General features: G+C 47.9%; 1 protein-coding gene and 1 pseudogene across 2 annotated transcripts in view; both read left to right on the plus strand.

Moving 5' to 3' along the window:
- Nucleotides 1-7,747, plus strand: part of SLC2A1 (solute carrier family 2 member 1) — a 28,247-nt gene extending 20,500 nt beyond the window's left edge. The window contains exons 3-10 of the mRNA XM_082834378.1: nucleotides 2,431-2,591; nucleotides 2,745-2,985; nucleotides 3,652-3,814; nucleotides 3,901-4,088; nucleotides 4,348-4,452; nucleotides 4,884-4,985; nucleotides 6,184-6,387; nucleotides 6,754-7,747. Of these exons, the coding sequence (XP_082690504.1) occupies nucleotides 2,431-2,591; nucleotides 2,745-2,985; nucleotides 3,652-3,814; nucleotides 3,901-4,088; nucleotides 4,348-4,452; nucleotides 4,884-4,985; nucleotides 6,184-6,387; nucleotides 6,754-6,954 (1,365 nt within the window). The 3' untranslated portion in view covers nucleotides 6,955-7,747. The remainder of the gene's footprint in view (nucleotides 1-2,430; nucleotides 2,592-2,744; nucleotides 2,986-3,651; nucleotides 3,815-3,900; nucleotides 4,089-4,347; nucleotides 4,453-4,883; nucleotides 4,986-6,183; nucleotides 6,388-6,753) is intronic.
- Nucleotides 7,748-12,860: 5,113 nt separating this feature from the next.
- Nucleotides 12,861-13,171, plus strand: LOC309974805 (protein BEX3-like; annotated as a pseudogene). Its single transcript has one exon. The product of its transcript is annotated as a protein BEX3-like (transcript).
- The last annotated feature ends 9,350 nt before the right edge of the window (nucleotides 13,172-22,521 follow it).

Below are 22,521 nucleotides of genomic sequence, written 5' to 3' on the forward strand. Positions count from 1 at the left end.
GGGTTTGGCCCCTCTGACTTGTTACCACATGCAGGAGACTTAACTGGGGAGGCTCTGGTAACACCTCACTTAACACATGGTTCCTCAACATCTCCAGCCAGATCCCAAGGAGAGGGTTAAAGACCTCAGCCTCACACCCTTAAACCCATTTAGGTAGTAAGCACTTACTGCCTAAATACTACACGTATTGGCTCTGCGTACCATTCAGGCAAGTTCCATTAGCCGACTTGACAAATTTTAAAACGAGATGTGGAGAGCTCTGTGAGACAAGCATCTGAAACACAGGGGGCAGGGGGTGAGCCTGAGAACTACAGCATGCAAAAATTAAGTGTCATCTGGGGCAAACACCTCTCCTTGCCCCTGCAGAGAGCCCCAGGGACATCAGTGCCCTGGAGCCCTGCTTGTAGGTCTGGTTGCTCTGGGCGGCAGAGTGTGAGGGACAGGAGGGAGAAAGCTTTCCAGCCAGATGATGGGCCCTCCAAGGGGTGAGGGCCATCTATCTGGACAGTTCCCTTATCCAGGACAGCTTGCTCTCTGCAGAGCCTGATAAGTGGAGCATTACTGTTCCCAACCAGTCCTCCTCTGGGGTTGGTTTTGTCCCTTGAAGAACACAAGCACTCTGTGTTTGTTTTGTTGAAATCTGCCTTCTCTGCCCCTGGCAGAAGCAAGGGCTGCTAGGAGGGAAGCCTAAGGCCCTTTCATTGCTCCTCCATCCACTTGCTAGGCCCCCCTGCACCAGCTGTGGGACAGGCCCTGGGGTGAATCCACTGGGGTCCCTGCCCTCAGGGAGGACAGACTCTTGGGACCCTCTGAGCTGGGTCTCAAAAGGTTTCACCGTGGTAAGGCAGGTGGGCCCTCCAGGAGGAGTAACCGTGGAACTGGGGGAAAGGGTGCATAGGGCAAAAGTAGAGATGCTGGGAAGTGGGACTGATACCTGGCAGGAGCCTTGACTTTGAATTATGGGACGCAGGCTCTGTTAGCCTTTGTCAGTGGCCTGCACTGCCCCTGGGTCAGTACCGGAACGTGGTGGGGTCCCTCAGCTCAGTGGTGGTACCAAGCACCGTGTGAGCACTGCCAAGGGTGTTTCATTAACTTCCCGCAACACTATGGAAGCGGCTATTGCTAATGTCATTCGAGATAAAATCATTTGCCTTCGGTCACACTGGAGATGAGTGGTAGAGCTGGGTCTGAACTTGGCTGCGTCTGGGTTCCTCACCCCTGAGCTGTCCAGCTTCCCTGGGACAGACAAGTAGATAACTCAGTGGGCACTCCTGGGACTGTGGGCCTTGGGTCCCCATTTGGCGGTTGCGGCTACCCACAGCCTCCTCTTCTGCTAGACCCCCGGAGCTTGGGAGGGTTACGGAGGGCCAAGAGCAGTGCCAGTGGAGATCGTACTGTATGAGAGGCTGCATGTTGCCCGGTGCACACAAACTTGCAGTGGGGAGGGGTGCCAGATGGGTTGGGCTCGCGCGGAGTTGAGTTTGAGCTGCAAGTGGGGAGGGGAAGAGGGGCATGCAGGTTTGTGACTGGCTGAAGTCGGAACGTTCAGATTATGTGAGCGCGAGTTCGTGTGTGTGATGGCGTGTGTACACAGGAGGCTGTTTCTGGGTACGGTGGGCCTGTGGCTGCGCGTGTTGCTGGGTGGGTCTGGCTTGTCCCGAGGCACCGGGCATGTATCTGCATCACCTGAGAGGAGGGGAGAGTGTGAGCAAGCAGAACCAGTGCTGCCCGCCTGCCGCATTCCTGGGCCTGGGCCAGCCAGGCCCTCCCTTTGGTGGGGGCAGGGCTAGCGGGAGGCCTGTTCTAGGACAGGTGTCTCCAGTTCCTGGAACTGCTTCCTTGTCTGTAGCTTTCCCTGTACCGCCCAACTGGGCACCTGAGAGAGGGGACGAGGCCATGGGTCCTTCAGAGGGGAACTCCCAGGCCAGCCGGGGGTGGGTCTCACAAGCATTTGTGTGCAAGTTGCTCACACCAGGCCTGAGTGCAAAGTCAGCCTGCCCTTCCCTTCCTCGAAGGGCCTCTGTCCAGCTGTATTTCCTCCCCAGCAAGGGGATCGGGGAGGGGCATGCGGGAAGAAGCACTCTCTCTCTGAGCCTCTCTCTGCTATGCCTGAACTTCCACCACTGTCCACTTGCCATCATCCCCAGAAAGTCCTGTTGAGCGCCTGAAACTACGGGGCACTGGAAACCACCCCTGGGGGAGGTGTGAGAGCCGGCACCACTCTCCCTCGGTGGTGTGGGTGGCTGAGGCCCACAAAAGGGGTAGCACCTGGCGTAAGAAAGCAGCGAGTTTGGGGCTGGGCCTGGGGCTGGGCCCCTGGGCCCCCTCTAGCATCCCATGATAAAATGGTCCTCTTTGAGGCGGGGGAGTGCAAGGGAGAAGGATGACTGGGTCCTGGCCTCGCCCACCAGGCTGCTTCTGCTCCTGCAGGTGATTGAGGAGTTCTACAACCAGACATGGATCCACCGCTATGGGGAGCGCATCTTGCCCGCCACACTGACCACGCTCTGGTCCCTCTCTGTGGCCATCTTCTCCGTGGGGGGCATGATTGGCTCCTTCTCTGTGGGCCTTTTCGTTAACCGTTTTGGCCGGTGAGCAGAAGGGGTCCTGGCCCTGCCCAGGGAGTGGGAGGTGGGGGGCCTTCCCTGGCTGTCCTAGGGTCTACCTGTGACCCAGCCCCTGGGGCCTCCGGGGGGTCCAGGGACCTGCCTGACCTGTGACCTCCTCCCCGTCCTGCCCCCCAGGCGGAATTCAATGCTGATGATGAACCTGCTGACCTTTGTGTCCGCTGTGCTCATGGGCTTCTCAAAACTGGCCAAGTCCTTTGAGATGCTGATCCTCGGCCGCTTCGTCATTGGTGTATACTGCGGCCTGACCACTGGCTTCGTGCCCATGTACGTGGGGGAGGTGTCCCCCACGGACCTTCGCGGGGCCCTGGGTACCCTGCACCAGCTGGGCATCGTCGTCGGCATCCTCATCGCCCAGGTAAGCCCCCACCCATGGCTCCAGTGCCTCAGGTGTGTGTCCTGATTCAACTCCTCACCTGGCCTTCCACAGCCCTGCAAAGGGCAGCCTCATAGACACATCCTAGGCGCAGGTCCCGAGAACACCACCGCTCACCATTCTCCCGGGGCCCCCCCGGTGGGAGAGCAGGTCCAGATGCCTGGACCCTTCTCATCCCAGCCCACTCAGCCTCGCGTCCTTTCTTCTCACTGTGGGGATCCAACCACAGGGCAGCCCACTGGTTCCTCAACATGCCGACTCTCTCACACCTCCACGCCTTGATGCCTGTATATATATATATATATATGCACTCCCCTCTCTCGAGGCTCTCCCTGCCCCATCCCTAAATCCTCCTGTGGCAAAGCAGCAGCCCCCATCCCCCTGCCAGACATGTCTGTAGCCCTGCCATCTTATCCCCCACTAATGCCGTGATGTAGGTCCTACTTCCCCCTTGTCACAGATGAGGAAACCGAGGTTCAGAGAAGTTAAGCCTCACGTTAGTGGCAGAACTAGACTGAGAACTAGAGCCCTCTCTCGAAAGCAGCAGCTGCCACAAAGCAGGCGAAGAAGGCCCCTGGGTGGACTGGGGCCGCGAGTGGGCCCAGGGCAAGGTGCTCACAGCTGCTGCTCTGGCCCTGCCTCCCCCAGGTGTTTGGCCTGGACTCCATCATGGGCAACCAGGACCTGTGGCCCCTGCTGCTGAGTGTCATCTTCATCCCAGCCCTGCTGCAGTGCATTCTGCTGCCCTTCTGCCCTGAGAGCCCCCGCTTCCTGCTCATCAACCGCAACGAGGAGAACCGGGCCAAGAGCGGTACGGCGGGCCCTGCCCCTCCCCGCCCCCGGCCCCGGCCTCCTCCCTGCTCTGAGCCACCCCCGCCTTCCCTCCGGCCCCCCCAGTGCTGAAGAAGCTGCGCGGGACCTCGGATGTGACCCGCGACCTGCAGGAGATGAAGGAGGAGAGCCGGCAGATGATGCGGGAGAAGAAGGTCACCATCCTGGAGCTGTTCCGCTCGACCGCCTACCGTCAGCCCATCCTCATTGCCGTGGTGCTGCAGCTGTCCCAGCAGCTGTCTGGCATCAATGCTGTGAGTGCCCTCACCCACCCTTTCCTGTGGCCCCAGCCAAACCCTGCAGTCAAGTGTGTGCTGTGGACAGGTCCCACACTTAAAACAACAGACGAGCCCCTGCCAGAGGAGCAGCTGTCCTTTAGAACCAGAACCCACGAGGGCACTGGTGCAGTGTCCCCTTCATTCTTTACTGACCGTGTGTCCTGACCCCACTGGGACAGAGGCCGGGGAAGAGCCACCGCACCTGGCTGAGCTCCATGAATTCTGTGTCCCGTAGGTTTTCTATTACTCCACAAGCATCTTCGAGAAGGCGGGGGTGCAGCAGCCTGTGTATGCCACCATTGGCTCCGGCATCGTCAACACGGCCTTCACCGTCGTGTCGGTGAGTCTTTTGCATCGTTGCCCGCAGCCAGTCGGCAGCTGGGGTCCAGCTGGGGGCCTCAGGGCCTCATGACCAAACAGCAGCCTTTACTGTGAGCCAGGCACGCATCACGGGCTCCCTAAGTGCTCTCTCATTTCATCTTGGACAACTTGTCAAGTTCATTACTCTATCAAACAGCTGAGGACACTGACGCTCAGAGAAGTGCAATGGCTGGCCCAAGGCCACAGCCAGAATGCTCAGCTGTCTGGCTCTCGGGGGCCAGCTCTCATTCCCTCAGATCCTATGTAGTCCCCGAGCTGAGCCCCAGGGAGGAGGCGTCCATCTCTGCAGTGCCACGTGGCTTTCCCAGCACTGGGGGCCACCCTCCCGGAGGAAGGGGTATGTTCAGCGGGGCACCAGGCAGGCTGCACTGACATCCTCTCTGCCCACAGCTGTTTGTGGTGGAACGAGCTGGCCGGCGGACGCTGCACCTCATAGGCCTGGCCGGTATGGCAGGCTGTGCGGTGCTCATGACCATCGCGCTGGCGCTGCTGGTGAGTTGCCTTGCTCAGGGGGCGAGACGGCAGGTGGGGGGAGCTCACGCGGGCATCAGACCCCAAAGTGCTGTCTCAACCCCAGGCTGGCGAGCAGCACTGGAGGCCAGGTGTTGGCGGGGGGCTGCCCTCGCCCTGGTTCTGCACCCCTCACAATCCCGGGCGTGGGCCTGGCCTTCCGCCGCTTAAGGCTGGCTCCTTCCACCCCGCCCCCATCCTGCCTTCAAATGGCTCCTCGCTGCTTTGTGCTATCTCACCACCGCACCTCCAGCCCCAGACTTCAAGTTCTCTCTCCCCAGGAGCTACTCTGCCTGATACTAAATTTTTCAAAGTCTTCTCTGCATCTTCAATTCATCTTCAGAACAGCCCTAGAAAGTAATGCCCTCCTCACCATAGAGGCGTGGAAACATGCCTCATCTCACTCAGTCCTCACGACGCACAGGTGTCGTTCAGTCAATATTCCCATTTCTCAGGTGAGGAAACCTCCCCCAGTGAGGTTAGTAACGTAGCAGATAAAGGACGAAGCCAGGAGTCAACCTCAGGTCTGCTGGCCCCAAGCCCGTGACTGTAATCTCTGTGATGATCCTGTCCCAGGCACTTCACACACAGCGCTTGATTGTCCAACATCTGGGCAAGGAAAGCACCAGTACACTCATTTTACAGCCGAACCAAGGCTTAGAGTGCGGTAATGGCCGAGAGGCCTGGCAATACCGTAGGCAATGAGCAGCCGATCTGGGATCTGGAACGAAGCCCATAGAACTTTTCTACTGCAGCTTCCTCGAGAATGATTATACGTAAAACCACATGCCTGCTCTGTGCCAGTCCTGAGCAGGGCACCTTACAAGCCTTCTGACACCCACCCCCAGGAATGTTCTTCCACATCCTCCTACTGTAAGCAGACTGCTCCACAGCCAGAGCCAGGGGACCCCAGGGACCTCTTCTTGGCGCCTTCCACATGCAACTACATGACCATTCTGGGAGGGCAGAACATGCAGGACTTAAACTGTTTTGTTCAGATGAGGAATCCGAGACCCGGCACAGGGTACCTAAGTCACACGGCAAATCCAGGATCAACCCTGGCCTCCTGCTTTCCAGCCTAGAGCTCTTAGGCCTGCCCTGGGCTGCCTTTGCAGTTTGTTTCTTCTGAGGATCCAGCACAGCCCAATCTAACTTTCCTCCCGTCTCTCGTCCTCAACAGGAGCGGCTGCCCTGGATGTCCTACCTGAGCATCGTGGCCATCTTTGGCTTCGTGGCCTTCTTCGAAGTGGGCCCCGGCCCCATCCCATGGTTCATTGTGGCTGAACTCTTCAGCCAGGGCCCTCGTCCAGCTGCCATTGCTGTCGCTGGCTTCTCCAACTGGACCTCAAATTTCATTGTGGGCATGTGCTTCCAGTATGTGGAGGTGAGAACTCCCAGAGTGCCCACACTCAGCATTTCTCTCCTGCATGCAGGACCCCATAGTACTGTGCAAAATGCTGTCCCTACCGTTCTTACGGGAATCATGCTGGGGAGGAAACAGGCTCAGAAGCCCAAGTCACACAGGGTTCTTTCCTTATCTTTGAATTTTCTGTTCTGCTCTGCCGTGGGAAACTGCTCCTATCACATGCCAGGTGCCGCAGAGTCTAATACTAACATCCCAATGCTCCTGGGTTGTCGGTGGGTGTTCCCTTTTTCAGATCAAAGGCCCAGAGGTAAAGTGACTTAGCCAAGGTCCTACGGCCCGACGTAGGGGCAGGTCTCCAACCGAGTGTTTCTGTGTATCTTTCAGCAACTGTGTGGTCCCTATGTCTTCATCATCTTCACCGTGCTCCTGGTTCTGTTCTTCATCTTCACCTACTTCAAAGTTCCCGAGACGAAAGGCAGGACCTTCGATGAGATTGCTTCCGGCTTCCGGCAGGGGGGAGCGAGCCAAAGTGACAAGACACCCGAGGAGCTGTTCCACCCCCTGGGAGCTGATTCACAAGTGTGAGGTGCCCCACACCACCAGCCCGGTCTGCTCCCAGCAGCCCAAGGATCTCTCGGAGCACAGGCAGCTGGATGAGACTTTCAAACTGACAAGATCTCAGCAGAGCTGGGCCTGGGGCTCTTTCCTTCAGCCAGTAGTGATGTCCAGAAGAATATTCAGGACTTTTAATGGCTCCAGGATTTTAACAAAAGACTGTTGCTCAGATCTATTCAGACAAGCAACAGGTTTTATAATTTTTTTATTACTGATTTTGTTATTATTTTTTTATCAGCCAGAGTCTCCTTTATCCACATCCCTGGCTTCACCCTGAATGGCTCAGTGCCTGAGGGTGGGGACCAAGCCCTGCCTAGACACTTGCCTTCTTTGCCAAGCTAATCTGTAGGGCCGGACCTATGACCCAAGGACACACTAATCGAACTACGAACCATGAGTCTTCTACCCCAAGAGGTGGCTCTGGCCACTCCTTCTGTGGGCCTGGGTCTCCCCACCTAGGGATCAGGCTCCAGGATCAGGCTCCATTAGGATTCGCCCATTCCTGTCTCTTCCTACCCAACCACTCAAATTAATCTTCCCTTGCCTGAGACCAGTTGGGAGCACTGGAGTACAGGGAGGAGAGGGGAAGGGCCAGACTGGGCTGCCAGGTGCTAGTCTCCTTTGCACTGAGGGCCAGACGGTCACCAAGAGAGGAGGGCCATGGGAAACTGAGAACTCACTATTCAAGAAGACGTGAACACTCCTGCCCTGCTGTGTATAGTTGGAAGATATTTATATATATTTTTTGGTTGTCAATATTAAATACAGACACTAAGTTATAGTATATCTGGACAAACCAACTTGTAAATACACCACCTTACTCTGTAACTTACCTAAGCAGATATAAATGGCTGGTTTTTAGAAACATCGTTCTGAAATGCATATGGGTTGAGGGTAGACAGATTTGGATGGGAATGGGAAAGAAGCAACTATTAGAGCGGCTTCAGACTTTTTGACTCCAAGATTCAGTCACTTCTAAGCACCTTTGATCAACACCCTCTACTGCTTAAAAATCTGTTTGATCTCTATTACCTAGAGAAAAATCTAAAAATCTTGGCATTCGAGGCATTCCCATTTTCCTTCACGTATGATAGCTGGTATTCAAAAAAATGACAGCTATGTGCTGACCTTGATGCTCAGGCATCAAGATAATACGCATTCTCTTGAATGTGAGGTAGGTACTATCTCTGTACAGTTGACAGGCTCAGAGAGGTTAACGTGCCTGAAGTCTCACAGCAAATATGCTAAAACCCCTGCTTTTAACAATTATACTGCAGGAATTGCCTGGTGGTCCAGTGGTTAGGATTCGGCGCTTTCACTGTGGTGGCCCAGGTTCAGTCCCTGGTCAGGGAACTAAGATCCCGCAAGCCGCGTGGCCAAAAAAAAAAAAAAATTATACTGCACACCCCCCACCCTATACCCCACTCCTCACCCCAAACCCCCAGCCCCTCCAAAGCAAAATGAACCATGTCACTGCATGGGCAGAGTGAGCTGTCAAGCTGCCTTCTCCCATCTATTTAATTCGGAATGCCCCCTCTGATCCAGCTTATAGGCTACTGCACACCCTCTAAAGACTTCTAACCCCCTTCTCCCAATCCCTGAATTTCAAGAGCACTTCATTTGTTCCTTTCTTGTGGCACTGTATCTTTATCACATGTCTTTTATCACCACCTTTATCACAAGTTCCTATTTCCCCCACTAGTCTCAATTTCATGGAAAGAAGTCAGTTTGGTTCATCTGGGTCTTCAGTACTAAATACAGTGCTTGGCACAGAGCAGGCACTCAGAAAACAGTTGAAATAAAAGCACCAAGGATATTTGTCCCTAGAGGCTCGGCTGACAAAATCGGGGGGTGGGGTGGATATGCCTGTCGAAGCCTTCATAACTGCACACAGGTTAAACTATAAAATCTGCTTGCCATGAAGCGGGGTTGTACGGAGAGGGTGAGAAGGGAAAACGGGTACATCGTAATTGGCAGCGCCTGTGTGTATTATCATTCGGTACAGAGAATCTGAGGAGTTAGCCATCCCCATCTCACAAATCAGGAGTGAGGCTCGGAGAAGGGTTGTGCCTTGCCTGAGCCTGGGGGCAGGGTGGTTAACCGATGAAGGGCTGGGACCAGGTGCGATAGAGGAGGCCTTATCACATGGCCCCAGCAGGCTTCTGTGGAAAGGAGTTAGCTCTTGCTTCGCAGGGGCCCCGGGAGGGGTAATGCAAAGAGGAGTCAGGGGCCCAGGATGCCAGGTGCGCACTCAGCGCTCTTAAAATCCTATGGTGGCACCCTGGCTGCTGTTCCCACCGGATGGAAGGAAACGGACTAGGGGTGGGGTTGGGGCGGAAGGGTCACGCTAGAGGCCTGAGCTTAAGGATGCAAAGCAGTGGCGCCCGAGGAGGCCCCAAAGCGGGGCGGCGCCCGGTAGCATCCCGGCCCCACCCCAGCCCAGGGCTCCACACCCTGGTCTGAAAGTGCCCGAGAACCCACTCCCGGGTTCCCGCCCCTCGCAGGGCTTGCACCAACGTGCCGGGGGCCACCATTTCCCAAACTGCTAGGTGCACGCAGGCGCCGGAAGACCCGGCCCACCCCCGCCTGGGCCCACAATGCTCCGGGAAGCACAGCTTCCGGTCCCTTGACGCCTTTTCTCTAGGGACTGCAGGTCCATCGCGGGTGTAGAAGATTTGGGGCCGGGGCGATCTTCCATCTCTCCCAGACCGTAACAGCGGGGCTCTAGGGCCCCCTCAGCAGTCGCGCACCCACCTGTAGCCTCCTTTGCCGACTGGCGGGAGAGGCGGGGCTATGCGGTTTCTCCACCAATCAGAACCGCAGTTTGGGGCTGGTGAGGGGCGGGCCCCAGGCTCCCACCAATCACAGCCTGTCTGCCCTGGGCGGCGGTCCAGGAGCCTCTGAGGGACCCTAAGCATGTCTGTCTTCTGGGAAGTGAGTTTGCTCCAGGAGCTGGCGACCGTGGCTGGGTTAGCGCTTTCATCCTGGGGAATGTAGCTCCCCTGGGACACCTTATCGCGCATAAGGTGACGCCTACGGTTTGTGACGAAAAGGGGTAAACAGGTAACGGGGCTGCTCCCAGACGCCCCTCTTTTCCAGTGCTTAGCTCACTGACAGTTTTGCGAGATCCTTCGCATATTTTGGGCTCACAAGTCTCCTCTCCCTGGAAACCTACATCAGGTTCCCCCGCTGGACCCCACACTGGCCTGTATTTCCTCCATCAAAGCCCTCTCCACACTGTACAGTTGAGTGTTATTCCACCAGTGGGGAGGCAACTGCTAAGTCATTCCTTTGTCGCCGGTTCCCACCACAGACTGAGTGAATTTAGACCTAAAGAAGTTCCACGATCTGAGCTCTTCCACTGCAGTTTTAGGGAGAAAATCCAACAATTCAGAAAGTGTTCTTAATAATGGGGAGAGAATATTCATTCTCTTCTGTGAAAACTACACTTTAATGCCCTCTTTCTCATTCTACGATTTTTATTTCTTAAAGTCACCTACAAATCTGACCCCTTCTGTCCACTTCAATTTCTGACCCTAGTTCAGACCACTCATCATCTCTCTGGGGATCACTGCAGCACCTCCTCACTGTTCTCTCTGCTTCATGTCTCTTTCCCCTCATTCTCCACACTGCAATCTTGGTGATCTTTCTAAAAGGCAAGTCTAGTCATGTTTCTCTTCTACTTAAACATGGGTTTCCTGGGTCCCCATTTCCCTCAGGATAATGTCCAGCTTTCTTAGCCTGGAAATTCAAGGCCATTTGCAATCAGTTTCTACCTCTCAGATGCAGCCTCCCCTCTCACCCCTGCCCCCCATCCCACTGCAACCATCCTCCAGGCATTGATCACCCTGTCCTCTGACCTCCACATACTCCTTCCCCTGTGGGTCTTTGGGGTTCCCTCCACACAGGCTGTTCTCCCAACTACTCTTGTGTTCCACCAGGTGACCATACCCCATCACAGCCCAAGGAGTTGGCTGAGGAAGCTCCTCCTTGGAGGCTGGCTCACCTGTTTCTTGGGACATTGCTGCCAACTAGTGGCTGTTGTGTGAATGTTTAGGTCAGGGCTGGTTTTAACCTCAACCTTTCATGGGTTCAGAGAGAACTGACTGCTTTGGCGATAACTCTTCACTGGGACTATTACAATAAATCCATTTGGTAGTCCCATCCCCAGCACCCCAGAATGACTTCCTAAAGCAGTGTCTGAGCACATTACTCTACAGCTTAATGCTCCCCACCGTCTCATGGTAAAGTCCAAATTCCATAACCAAGCAGTCAAGATCTTTCACATTTGGGTCCTTGGAGACCTTATCTCCCAAAATGCTCCATTAACACTCTAAGATCCAGCTAAGCTGATGTACTCAGTGTTCCCTGGACAGCTCCTCACCTAACTATCTAATCTTAAAACTTTTTGTTCAATCTCCTTCTTTCTCCAGGTCTGCCTTTGGTCTCTCCATAAGGCTGTTTGATCTCAAAAAAGACCAAATTAACACTTTCTCTATGAAGCGTTTGTTCATTCCTTCAACTGTTACTTAACTGAACACACACTCTTTGCCAAACTTTCTCCTCAGCTGTGTGGTGTCTTGAAAAGAACATGGTTTCTAGAGTCAGACAGAGTTGACTTCAGATCGAGGCTCTGCTACTTAGCTGAATAACCATGGGTAAGTCACTTCACCTTTCTGATCTTCAATTTCCTCATCTGTTGTGATATTAAGATGAAATAAGATAATGTGTGTGTGATGCATGTGTCAGTTAGAGTTACTCCATATTCCCCCTTTCACCCCCTTCATAAAGTCTGGTACTCACCCCCCAGGTTTCTGTGAATTCCCAGGGATCTCTTCCCTTCTCAAGGTCATCTCTGGCTCTGATGGTCGGCATCTCCTAAACCACCTGGTGCAGGGTTCCCAGTGCAAGCTCTTTCCTGTCATGGAACCCATATCTTTTCATTAGTTTCACTTCATTCATTTATTGAGCACCTGCTGGGTGCCAGGCATTGTTCTAGGGCTGGGGATACAGCAGCAAACAAAACAAAGATTTGCCTTCATGGAGCTTACATTCTGGTGGGGAAAACCCAGCAATCAACAATCAACAAACGTATAATAAAGTATCAGATGATGATTTGTGTTATGGGGAAGAAAAGGCAAACCAAAGAATAGAAGATGATGGATGTGAGGGTGAAGTGGGTGGCTTGATTTTAGATGAGATAATTTGAAGGTCTCCCTGAGGGTGTGATATCTGAACAAATGTGAATGAAGTAAGGGAGCAAATCATATGCATAATCTGGGGGAAAGGCTTTTCTAAGCCAAGAGAACAGCAAGTCCAAAGGTACAAAGGCAGGACCATGTCTGGTGTGTTGAAGGACAAGCAAGGAGGCCAGGATGGCTGGACCAGGGCGACAGGGAGATGAAGGCAGAGAGGTGGCAGGATGCTAGATCGTGTAGGGCCTCATATATCACATGAGGACTTTGGGTTTTGTTTTGGGTTTTTTTTTTTAATGTAAGAAGAAACTTCCCAGTTTTGGTATTTTGTTTGTGTTCATTATAATATGCAGTTATGCTTAGTGATCATAGAGTTAGTGAGCAAATCCACCCTCCTGTGACATACTTTACAACTTGGAGGGGCCTATATTGCAACACATATAGTTTTCTGTAATGAAAATATATTGTAAGGGGAAAACAACCCATGGAAGATAATTATGAAAACAAACCTCTGACTCTTACAGACATTTAATTGCCTTTCCCAGTAACGAGTCTTGGAAATTTCTACTGCTCTGCAAGATAGAAATAAGTATAAAGAATAAGTACTAAGTTTCATGGCGGCGCACTTGTGGCGGGAATCGGGAGGAGCAGGAGACAGCAAGGAAGGCCCAGGGAAACGAAGAAATGGAGCAGCCTGTGCAAAAAGGAAAGGAAAACCGCCTTTTGGGAGGGGGCGAAGGCCACCAGCCGGCAGGAAATAATAGACGGGGACAGGCTCGCCAACTTGCCCCTAATTTCTGATGGGCCATACCCAATAGGCAGGTCAAAGATGGGATGGGTGGAGATGGAGATTGTATGGAAATGTTCATGAAGAGATGAGCGAAATCAGGAGAAAACTTAGGGAGTTGCAGTTGAGGAATTGTCTACATATCTTTATGGGGGAGCTCTCTAATCACCATGACCATCATGATGAATTCTGCCTTATGTATTGACTCCTGCCATTTTCCATGAGATTAGTACTGTGATTCCCACTGTTGTTCTCTTTTTTCTTGCATTTTCCTGATACACCTTTTCTGATCCATTTGCTGTGAACCTTACGTAATTTCCATGTCAGGTGGGTTCTGTGTTACCAGCTTCTAATTGGAGATTGCCTTGGCACCCAATCTGAGTTTCTGTCAACAAACTCAGATTGAGAGTTTCACCCATTTGCATGGAAAATGTGAAGTTAATAAAGCAATTAAAAAGCAAAAAAAAAAAAAAACCAAAAAAACAAGAATAAGTATAAATTTAACCTAAACTTTATAAAACCTGGGAAGTAGACATTCTCTGTCCTCCCTCCTTTCTTTCTAAGCAGAGGGTACAAGATCTATTGGTGTTTTGAACTTTCAAAAGCACTTGTGTCAACAGGCTTCAATCAGAGTTTCTCAGAAAGTACCATTGATACTCGTGGCCTAGGGTTTAAAATCTGATTTTAAACGAGGAAACTCAAAGTACTGGGGGCCTATAATTTATTTCCTTAAACCCTACTGCAGACTGTGGTGTAATTATGGCGTGTCTTAGTTCCCCCACCTCCACCCCAGCCTGTTGACCCCCCACCTTGACGTCTGGTTCCCAGTGGTAAACCCTCAAAGAAGCTGAGGGTAGAGGTTAGAAGTGTGGGCTCTGGGGTCATATTGCCCAGGCAAGAATACCCATCACTTTTTGTTTGTTTGTTTTAAAATGAATTTATTAAAGAATAGTCTTAGGAAGGCAACAGTGTTTGATGTGTCATTAAAAAGAAAGTTCTGTTTCTTCATGATGTATAATAAATGTAATGTAAGAGGGTACAGAGTTATAAGCTTCTTTCTACTGGAATTCTCTGATAGTACGGCACAGTGTAGTCATTTCTGCAATGCTAGAATAAAGTTTTTAAAAAGTCTCCTATGCTTCTCTTCGAAAAGAGATGAACAATAACAGGATGGCATTAAAAAGCCAGTTTTTTTCTATTCATTCTGTAGTACTGGAGCCAGAATTTTTACCATCGCAGGCTACACTTTTAAAAATTATTTATTTATTTATTTGGCTGCGCCGGGTCTTAGTTGCAGCACATGGGATCTTCATTGCTGCCTGCAGGATCTTTGTTGTGGCATGCAGGATCCTTAGTTGCAGCCTGCGGGATCTATTTTGGTTGCCGCATGCGGAAACTTTAGTTGCGGCATGCGCAACTCTTAGTTGCGGCATGTGGGATCTAGTTCCCTGACCAGGGATCGAACCCGGACCCCCTGCGTTGGGAGCACAGAGTCTTAGCCACTTGTCCACCAGAGAGGTCCCACTCACAGGCTACAATTTTCACTTTATCAAGTTCTGTCACCTCTTTGAATTCAACATCATTCAATACAAAAGTCCATACATTATCGCAGAATCTGTAGGTATTTAGAGAGCCCTTCAATCCTGCAGATAACGTTTCAGACGTTTGAAATCTCAGTAACTCTTTAGGGAAGGTAGCCAAACATACATAGGCCTGGAATTGACTCTGTTCCTGACCTTCTGTACCAACACTGAATATATAGCCTTATCAAACTGAAGTAAAACTTGAAGGGCAAGTTGGGGGGTAATCTGTTGAGATTGTATGAGCTCATCGAGGCTCTCCTGAAGACTGTTTCCCAAAGTGGTATTTCTGTGCAACTGATGTGCCATGGCTTAGGAGGGAGAAATTCTTTTTGTTATTCAGGCTTACACTGATGTCCTGTGGAAGAGGCGCTTCCTGCCTCGGAGAGAGCCAAGAGAAGCTGCTCGGGCCAGGAGCCCAGCAGGACCACCCTCCCCCCACCTCTCCCATCACCTTCTATTGTCTTTTTACAGAGGTGGGAGTGGAGGCTGACAGAGGACACAGTTAATAACACCTACCCCACAGAACTGTGAGGATTAGGCAAGACCAAGTTGGTATACTCTTAATGTGGTGCTTGATTGTAGAAATGGTAAAAATTAGGAGCTATTTTTATTTTCTGATAACGTTATTTCTCCATCCCTGTCATTTTCTTTGCGCTCTGCTTACTATTGGCCAAGATTATAGCTAGCTAATCTTCCTAACTAAATGCCTACTGAGAAAAAGCCAGGGTGAGTGAGGCTTCTCCCTATCTCTGCTTGGAGGTTACATATATTTATGGCCACAGTGATCCCCGGTAGCCAAGTTTCTATCTTTAATACCAGTAATGGCTAGTATTTAGATAGCGAGTGCTATTTGTCAAGCACTGTCCTAAATCTGTGACATGTATGAATACATTGGATCCTTACAAACATCCTAGGAGGTGGACACTATTATTATTATACCCATTGTATAGATGAGGCAACTGCACTTGGGCTACCAACACAAACCACACTCTGTAAGTGGCCTCTTATTTCCATTCACACCTGTGGGTGGACATGGCCTCTTTTGCAATCAAACCAAGAGAGAAAAACAGTCTTATCTCCCGTTACTCTGCCTGATAAAAAGGCAGTTATTATTTCCACTTATTGCTGAACAAATCAAGACACAAAGAAGTCAAGCAGTTCTTTTCTTGTCACATCATCATCCCTAGGGGCAATGCTATACGCTGTCTGCCAAGCACAGCTGCTTAAGCACATGAAGTGCAATGGGTAAAGACATGATTTTGAAATAGAAAGCACAGCATTTTAATCTAAGTAATGCTGCATATTGACTCTGACCTCTCTTAGACTCAGCTTCTTTATCTATGAAATGATGATAATAAGTGAATCTACATCACAGGTTTGTGAGTATTGAATGAGGAAAGACTTACAGTACCTGGCTCATAGCAAGTGCTCATTCAATGGTTACTATAATCATTTTGTTTGTTTATTTGTTTTTAATTCTTTTTCTTTTTTTGCGGTACGCGGGCCTCTCACTGTTGTGGCCTCTCCCGTTGCGTAGCACAGGCTCCGGACGCACAGGCTCAGTGGCCATGGCTCACGGGCCCAGCCGCTCCGCGGCATGTGGGATCCTCCCAGACTGGGGCACGAACCCGTGTCCCCTGCATCAGCAGGCAGACTCTCAACCACTGCGCCACCAGGGAAGCCCTTTAATTCTTTTTTTAATTGAAGTATAGTTGATTTACAATGTTGTGTTTTATTATTATTGTATTATTATACAGCCAACCTATGCTGGCTCTCCTAAAAACCAATTAGAACAAAAGCAACTTGGTCAAAATCTGTACATTTGTTTGTTCTTTTATTTTGGGGCAATAGGTGCTGGAGCTTGGGCCAAGCTTTAGCCTTTCATTTTATACTTTCAAAAATCATGTCTAACTCTTTGAGACATATTTTCAGAGGCAGGCCCTATTAGGGGTATTTTATATCAGGACATTTATGGAAAAAGGTATATTGTTCTCTGAGTCAACTGAAATAACTCCTCAACCAAGTTGACTTCCTCCACACTCTTCTCATTTCATCCTTCACACTCAGGTCTAGGATTATGGCTCCTCCCTGCTGGATGGCCTTGATGACTGCACACTGCAGAAAGAATACCTAGCCTGCCATTTAAAACTCTGCACTCTCTGGCCTGCTTTTTCTTACACCCTTACCTCTGCTAATACCCCTAGTAATCTGTAACCTTTTTTGATATAAAGTCTATTTTGTCTTTTTGCTCTCTTTTGCTTACTATTTCCATGGAATATCTTTTTCCATCCTTTCACTTTCAATCTACTGTATTTGTGTCTTTGGATCTAAAGTGAGTCTTTTCAGAGGAATGGATAAAGAAGATGTGGTACATATGTATAACGGAATATTACTCAGTCATTAAAAAGAATGAAATAATGCCATTTGCAACAACATGAATGGACCTAGAGATTGTCATACAGAGTGAAGTAAGTCAAACAGAGAAAGAGAAATATTGTATGACATCCCTTATATGCAGAATCTAAAAAGAAATGATACAAATGAACTTACTTACAAAATAGAAACAGACTCACAGACATAGAAAACAAACTTATGGTTACCAAAGGGGAAAGTGGGGGGAGGGATAGTTAGGGAGTCTGGGATGAACATGTACACACTGCTATATTTAAAATGGATAACCAACAAGGACCTTACTGTATAGTACAGGGAACTCTGCTCAATGTTATGTGGCAGCCTGGATGGGAGGGGAGTTTGGGGGAGAATGGATACATGTATATGTATACTCCAATATAAAATAAAAAGTTTAAAAAAATAAAAAATAAATAAAATAAAGTGAGCCTTTTGTAGGCAGCATATAGTTGGATTATGTGTTTTCTATCCATTCTGCCAGTCTCTGTCTTTTGATTAGAGAACTTAATCCATTTACATTTAAAGTAATTCCTGATAAGGAAGGACTTACTTCTGTCATTTTGCTACTTGTTTTCTATATGCTCCATAGCTTTTTGTTCCTCATTTTCTGTGTTACTGTCTTCTTTTGTGTTTAGTTGATTTATTTGTAGCAAAACATTTGCATTCCTTTCTCATTTTCTTTTGTTTATATTCTGTAGTTCTTTTCTTTGTGATTATCATGGGAACTACATTGAACATCCTTAACTTATAACATTCTAATTTTAATTTATAACAACTTAACTTCAATAAGATGCAAAAACTCTGCTCCTTTCCATCTCCATCCCCACCCCTTTTGGTTGTTGATGCCACAGAATTACATCTTTATACACTGTGTGCCCCAAAACATAAACTAATAATTCTTTTAAATTCATTAGTCTCTTAAATTATGTCAAAAATGAAATTTGGAGTTTCAAACCAGTTACAAGACTACTAGCTTTTAGACTAATTAGATTTTTTTCTTTAAATGTATTAGTCTCTTAAATCATGTTGAAAGCAAAATATGCAGTTACAAACCATTGTTACAATAATACTAGCTTTTGTAATTGCACATGTATTTACTTCCGTTGAGATTTCTATTTCTCTATATGGCTCCAAGTTACTGTTTAATGTCCTTGTATTTCACATTGCAGGACTCCCTTGAGCACTTCTTGCAGATCAAGTATAGAGATTGATTTCTTCAGCTTTTGTTTATTGGGGAATGTCTTAATTTCTCCCTCACTTTTGAAGGCCAGTTTTGCCAGATATAGGATTCTGGTTCACAGTTTTTTCCCTTGAACACTTTGAATATGTTGGCCCACTGCCTTCTGGCCTCCAAAGTTTCTCATGAGAAATCTGCCAAAAATCTTATTGAGGCTCACTTTTGTGTGATGATTTGCTTCTTTCCCACTGCTTTTATATCTCAGTATGAGTCTCTGAGTTCATCTTACCTGGAGTTCATTGAGCTTGTTAGATGTTTATATTCATATTTTTCATCAAATTTGGGAAGTTTTCAAACACTGTTTTCTTCAAATTTTCTCTCTGTCCCTTTCTCTCTCTCGTCATGCTGGGTCTCCTGCAATGCATATAATCAGTCTGCTTGATGTTGTCCCACAGTTCCCTTAAGCTCTGTTCACTTTTCTTTCTTTTTTTTTTTTTTTTGGCGGTACGCAGTCCTCTCACTGCTGTGGCCTCTCCCATTGCGGAGCATAGGCTCCGGACGTGCAGGCTCAGTGGCCATGGCTCACAGGCCCAGCCGCTCTGCAGCATGTGGGATCTTCCCGGACCGGGGCACGAACCCGTGTCCCCTGCATCGGCAGGCAGACTCTCAACCACTGCGCCACCAGGGAAGCCCTCTGTTCACTTTTCTTTAATCTTTTTCCTTTCTGTTCCTCAGACTTAACAATTTCTATTGTCCTATCTTCAAGTTCACTGATTCTTTCTTCTGCCTGCTCAAATGTGACTTTGAATCTCTCTAGAGAATTTTTCATTTCAGTTATTATAACTTCTGGCTCCAGAATTTCTTTTTGGCTTCTTATTAGCTTTTCTATCTCTTTATTGATATTTCCATTTTGCTCATAGATTACTTTCTTGACTTTCTCTACATCTCCCTTTAGTTCTTTAAGCATCTTTAAGACAAGTGTTTTAAGTCTTTTCTAGTAGATTCGCCATCAGGCTTTTTTCAGAGACAGTTTTTGTTGGTTTTTAAAATTTTTTTATTTTTTGAATGGGCCATGATTTCTTGTTTCTTTGTATGCCTTGTGATTTTTTATTGTTGTTGAAAACTGGACATTTGAATCTAATAATGTGGTAACTTTGGAAATCATATTCTCTCCCATCCCCAGGACTTGATGGATTTGTTTTTTTTTTTTTTATTGTTGTAGGCTGTCTCTGCGCCACAGATCAGCCTGAGATGTAAACTTAAGGTCTCCTCAGGTCTTTTCTGGACCTGCATCTTTCCCTGGGTATGTACAGTCACATTCTAATTTTCCCCATATACGCAGTTGTTTTTGAATCTCCTAGTCTTTAATATCTGGGCTCCAAAAGGAGAAAAAGAAAAATGAAGGGCAGGAAAAGGGTGCTGGTCCTTTAAATCACCTGGAAGTCACTTGAACCAGAGGGGGAGTGGCTTGTGACAGTGGGGGAAGATACAACAACAATAGCTGCCCTTCTCTTTGCACCTCCCTGATCAGAAGCAGCAATCAAATGCCATTTACAGCAACATGTATAGACCTAGAGGCTGTCATACTGAGTGAAGTAAGTCAGAGAGAGAAAGACAAGTATCTTATGATATTGCTTATATGTGGAATCTAAAAAAATGGTACAAATAAACTTATTTACAAAACGGAAATAGAGTCACAGACATAGAAAATAAGTGTATGGCTACCAGGGGGAAAAGGGGAGAAGGGATAAACTGGGAGATTGGGATTGACATATTCACAGTATTTTTTAAAGATTTTTTAAATATTTATTTATTTATTATTATTTATTTCTGGCTGCATTGGGTCTTCGTTGCTGTGCACAGACTTTCTCTAGTTGCGGCAAGTGGAGGCTACTCTTCGTCGTGGTGCGCAGCCTTCTCATTGCAGTGGTTCTCTTATTGCAGAGCACGGGCTCTAGGTGCGTGGGCTTCACTAGTTGTGGCACGCGGGCTCAGTAGTTGTGGCTCACAGGCTCTAGAGCACAGGCTTAGTAGTTGCTCTGTGGCATGTGGGATCTTCCTGGACCAGGGCTCGAACCTGTGTCCCCTGCATTGGCAGGTGGATTCTTAACCACTGCGCCAGCAGGGAAGCCCCTATACACATTATTATATATAAAATAGATAACTAATAAGGACCTACTGTATAGCACAGGGAACTCTACTCAACGCTCTGTAATGACCTTATGGGAAAAGAATCTAAAAAAGAGTGGATATATGTATACGTATAACTGATTCACTTTCCTGTTCACCTGAAACTAATATAACATTATAAATCAACTATACTCCAATAAAAATTATTTTAAAAAAAGAAAGCAGCAGCAGCAATCAGAGCACAGATCCCCAATATTTGGAGGACAGTGTCCTTTTTATTCACCATGGCTCCCACTAGCTCTGTGTAGGTTACTCCAAGAAATGTGTGTGTTGCCTGCTATGAGGCTGGAGCAGAGGCTCCCACTAGCTCTGTGTAGGTTACTCCAAGAAATGTGTGTGTTGCCTGCTATGAGGCTGGAGCAGTACCTGCTACTGTGCTAAGAGCTGAAATTGACCAGAATTAACTGCTATTTATCATCCAGGCCTTCCCCTGTAAGTTGCAGGCTTTCAGTAGACTCCAGCCAGATCTCCAAAATAGTTACATCAGACAGATTCTGCCAGTTCAGTTGTTGTCTTGGTGAGGAAACAGATTCCAGGTGCTTCCTACTCTGCCATCTTCCCAGAATCCTCCCTCTGTAATTCTTTTTATATTGAATACATCGTCGGACTCCATTTACTAATATTTTGTTGAGAATTTTTGTATCTATGTTCATGAGAGATATTTTTCTGTAGTTTTCTGTATTTGTAAGGTCTTTGTCTAGTTTTGGTATTAGCATAATGCTGATATCATAGAATGAGTTAGGAAGTAGTCCTTCTTGATTCTGTCTTCTGGAGGAATTGTAGAAAATAGATATAATTTCTTCCTTAAATATTTGGTAGAATTCACCAATGAAGCCACCTGGGCCTGGTGCTTTCTGTTTGGGGAAGTTATTAAATATTGATCAATTTCTTTAATAAATATAAGCCTACTCAGATTGCCTGTTTCTTCTTATGTGAGGTTTTTTGTTTTTTTTTTCTTTGCGGTACGCGGGCCTCTCACTGCTGTGGCCTCTTCCGTTGCGCAGCAGAGGCTCCGGACGCGCAGGCTCAGCGGCCATGGCTCACGGGCCCAGCCGCTCCGCGGCATGTGGGATCTTCCCAGACCGGGCACGAACCCGCGTCCCCTGCATCGGCAGGCAGACTCTCAACCACTGCGCCACCAGGGAAGCCCCTTATGTGAGTTTTGATAGTTTATATCTTTCAGGGAATTGGCCCATTTCATCTAGATTATTAAATTTGTGGGCATAGAGTTGCTCATATTCCTTTATTATCCTTTTAATGTCCATGGGATCAGATGCCCCCTTTTTCATTTCTGATATTAGAAATTTGTGTCCTCTTTTTTCTCAGTTAGCCTAGCTAGAGGCTTATCAACTTTATTCATCTTTTCAAAGAACCAGCTTTCGGTTTTGATCATTTTCTCTATTGATATCCTGTTTTCAACTTCATTGATTTCTGCTCTAATTTTTATTATTTCTTTTCTTCTGCTTACTTTTGATTTATTTTTCTCTTCTTTTTCTAAACTTCCAAAGGTAGAGCTTAGATTATTGAGTTTAGAGTTTCCCTCTTTTCTAATATATGTTATTCAGTGCCATCAAAGCACTTCTTTTGCTACATCCCACAAATTTTGATAAGTTGTGTTTCTCATTTAGTTCAAAACATTTTAAAATTTCTCTTGATATCTCTTCTTTGGCCTGTGTGTTGTTTAGAAGTTTTGTGTTATTTAAAGTTTATTTAATACTTTAAATTCCATGTATTTTGGGATTATCTAGCCATTTTTCTGTTGCTGATTTCTAGTTTAATTCCACTGTGGTCTGAGAGCACTCACTCTATGATTTCTATTCTACTCCTGAGTGCTTCAAGCCGTGCCAGCTTGGGAGAAGGGCTATTGTGAGTGAAATGAAATGGTTCCTCTTATCTGTTTCAGTGTAGCTGTTCTTGGCTTTTAGTTTGCCTGGGTACTGTGAGTTTCTTCACTGGTTTCTGGAATTCTCATAAAGGCTTTTTGGACTGTCTATTATTGTTACGTCAATGTCTCTGTTGGGGAAGGGAGTCTGAGCTTCTTATTTTACCATCTTGCTGTCATCACTCCTCTTAGTCAGATTAATTTTTGTAAAGAGTACACCTGGAAGCTGAGGATCTTTACATTGATTCCCTGTAAGCTAAATATGCTCACATACCTCTTGGAAAGTTTTTGTGAATCCCCAGGGGTATGCATAC

The sequence above is a fragment of the Leucopleurus acutus genome (genome assembly GCF_964270905.1).
Source record: "Leucopleurus acutus genome assembly, chromosome: 2".
NCBI lineage: Eukaryota > Metazoa > Chordata > Mammalia > Artiodactyla > Delphinidae > Leucopleurus > Leucopleurus acutus.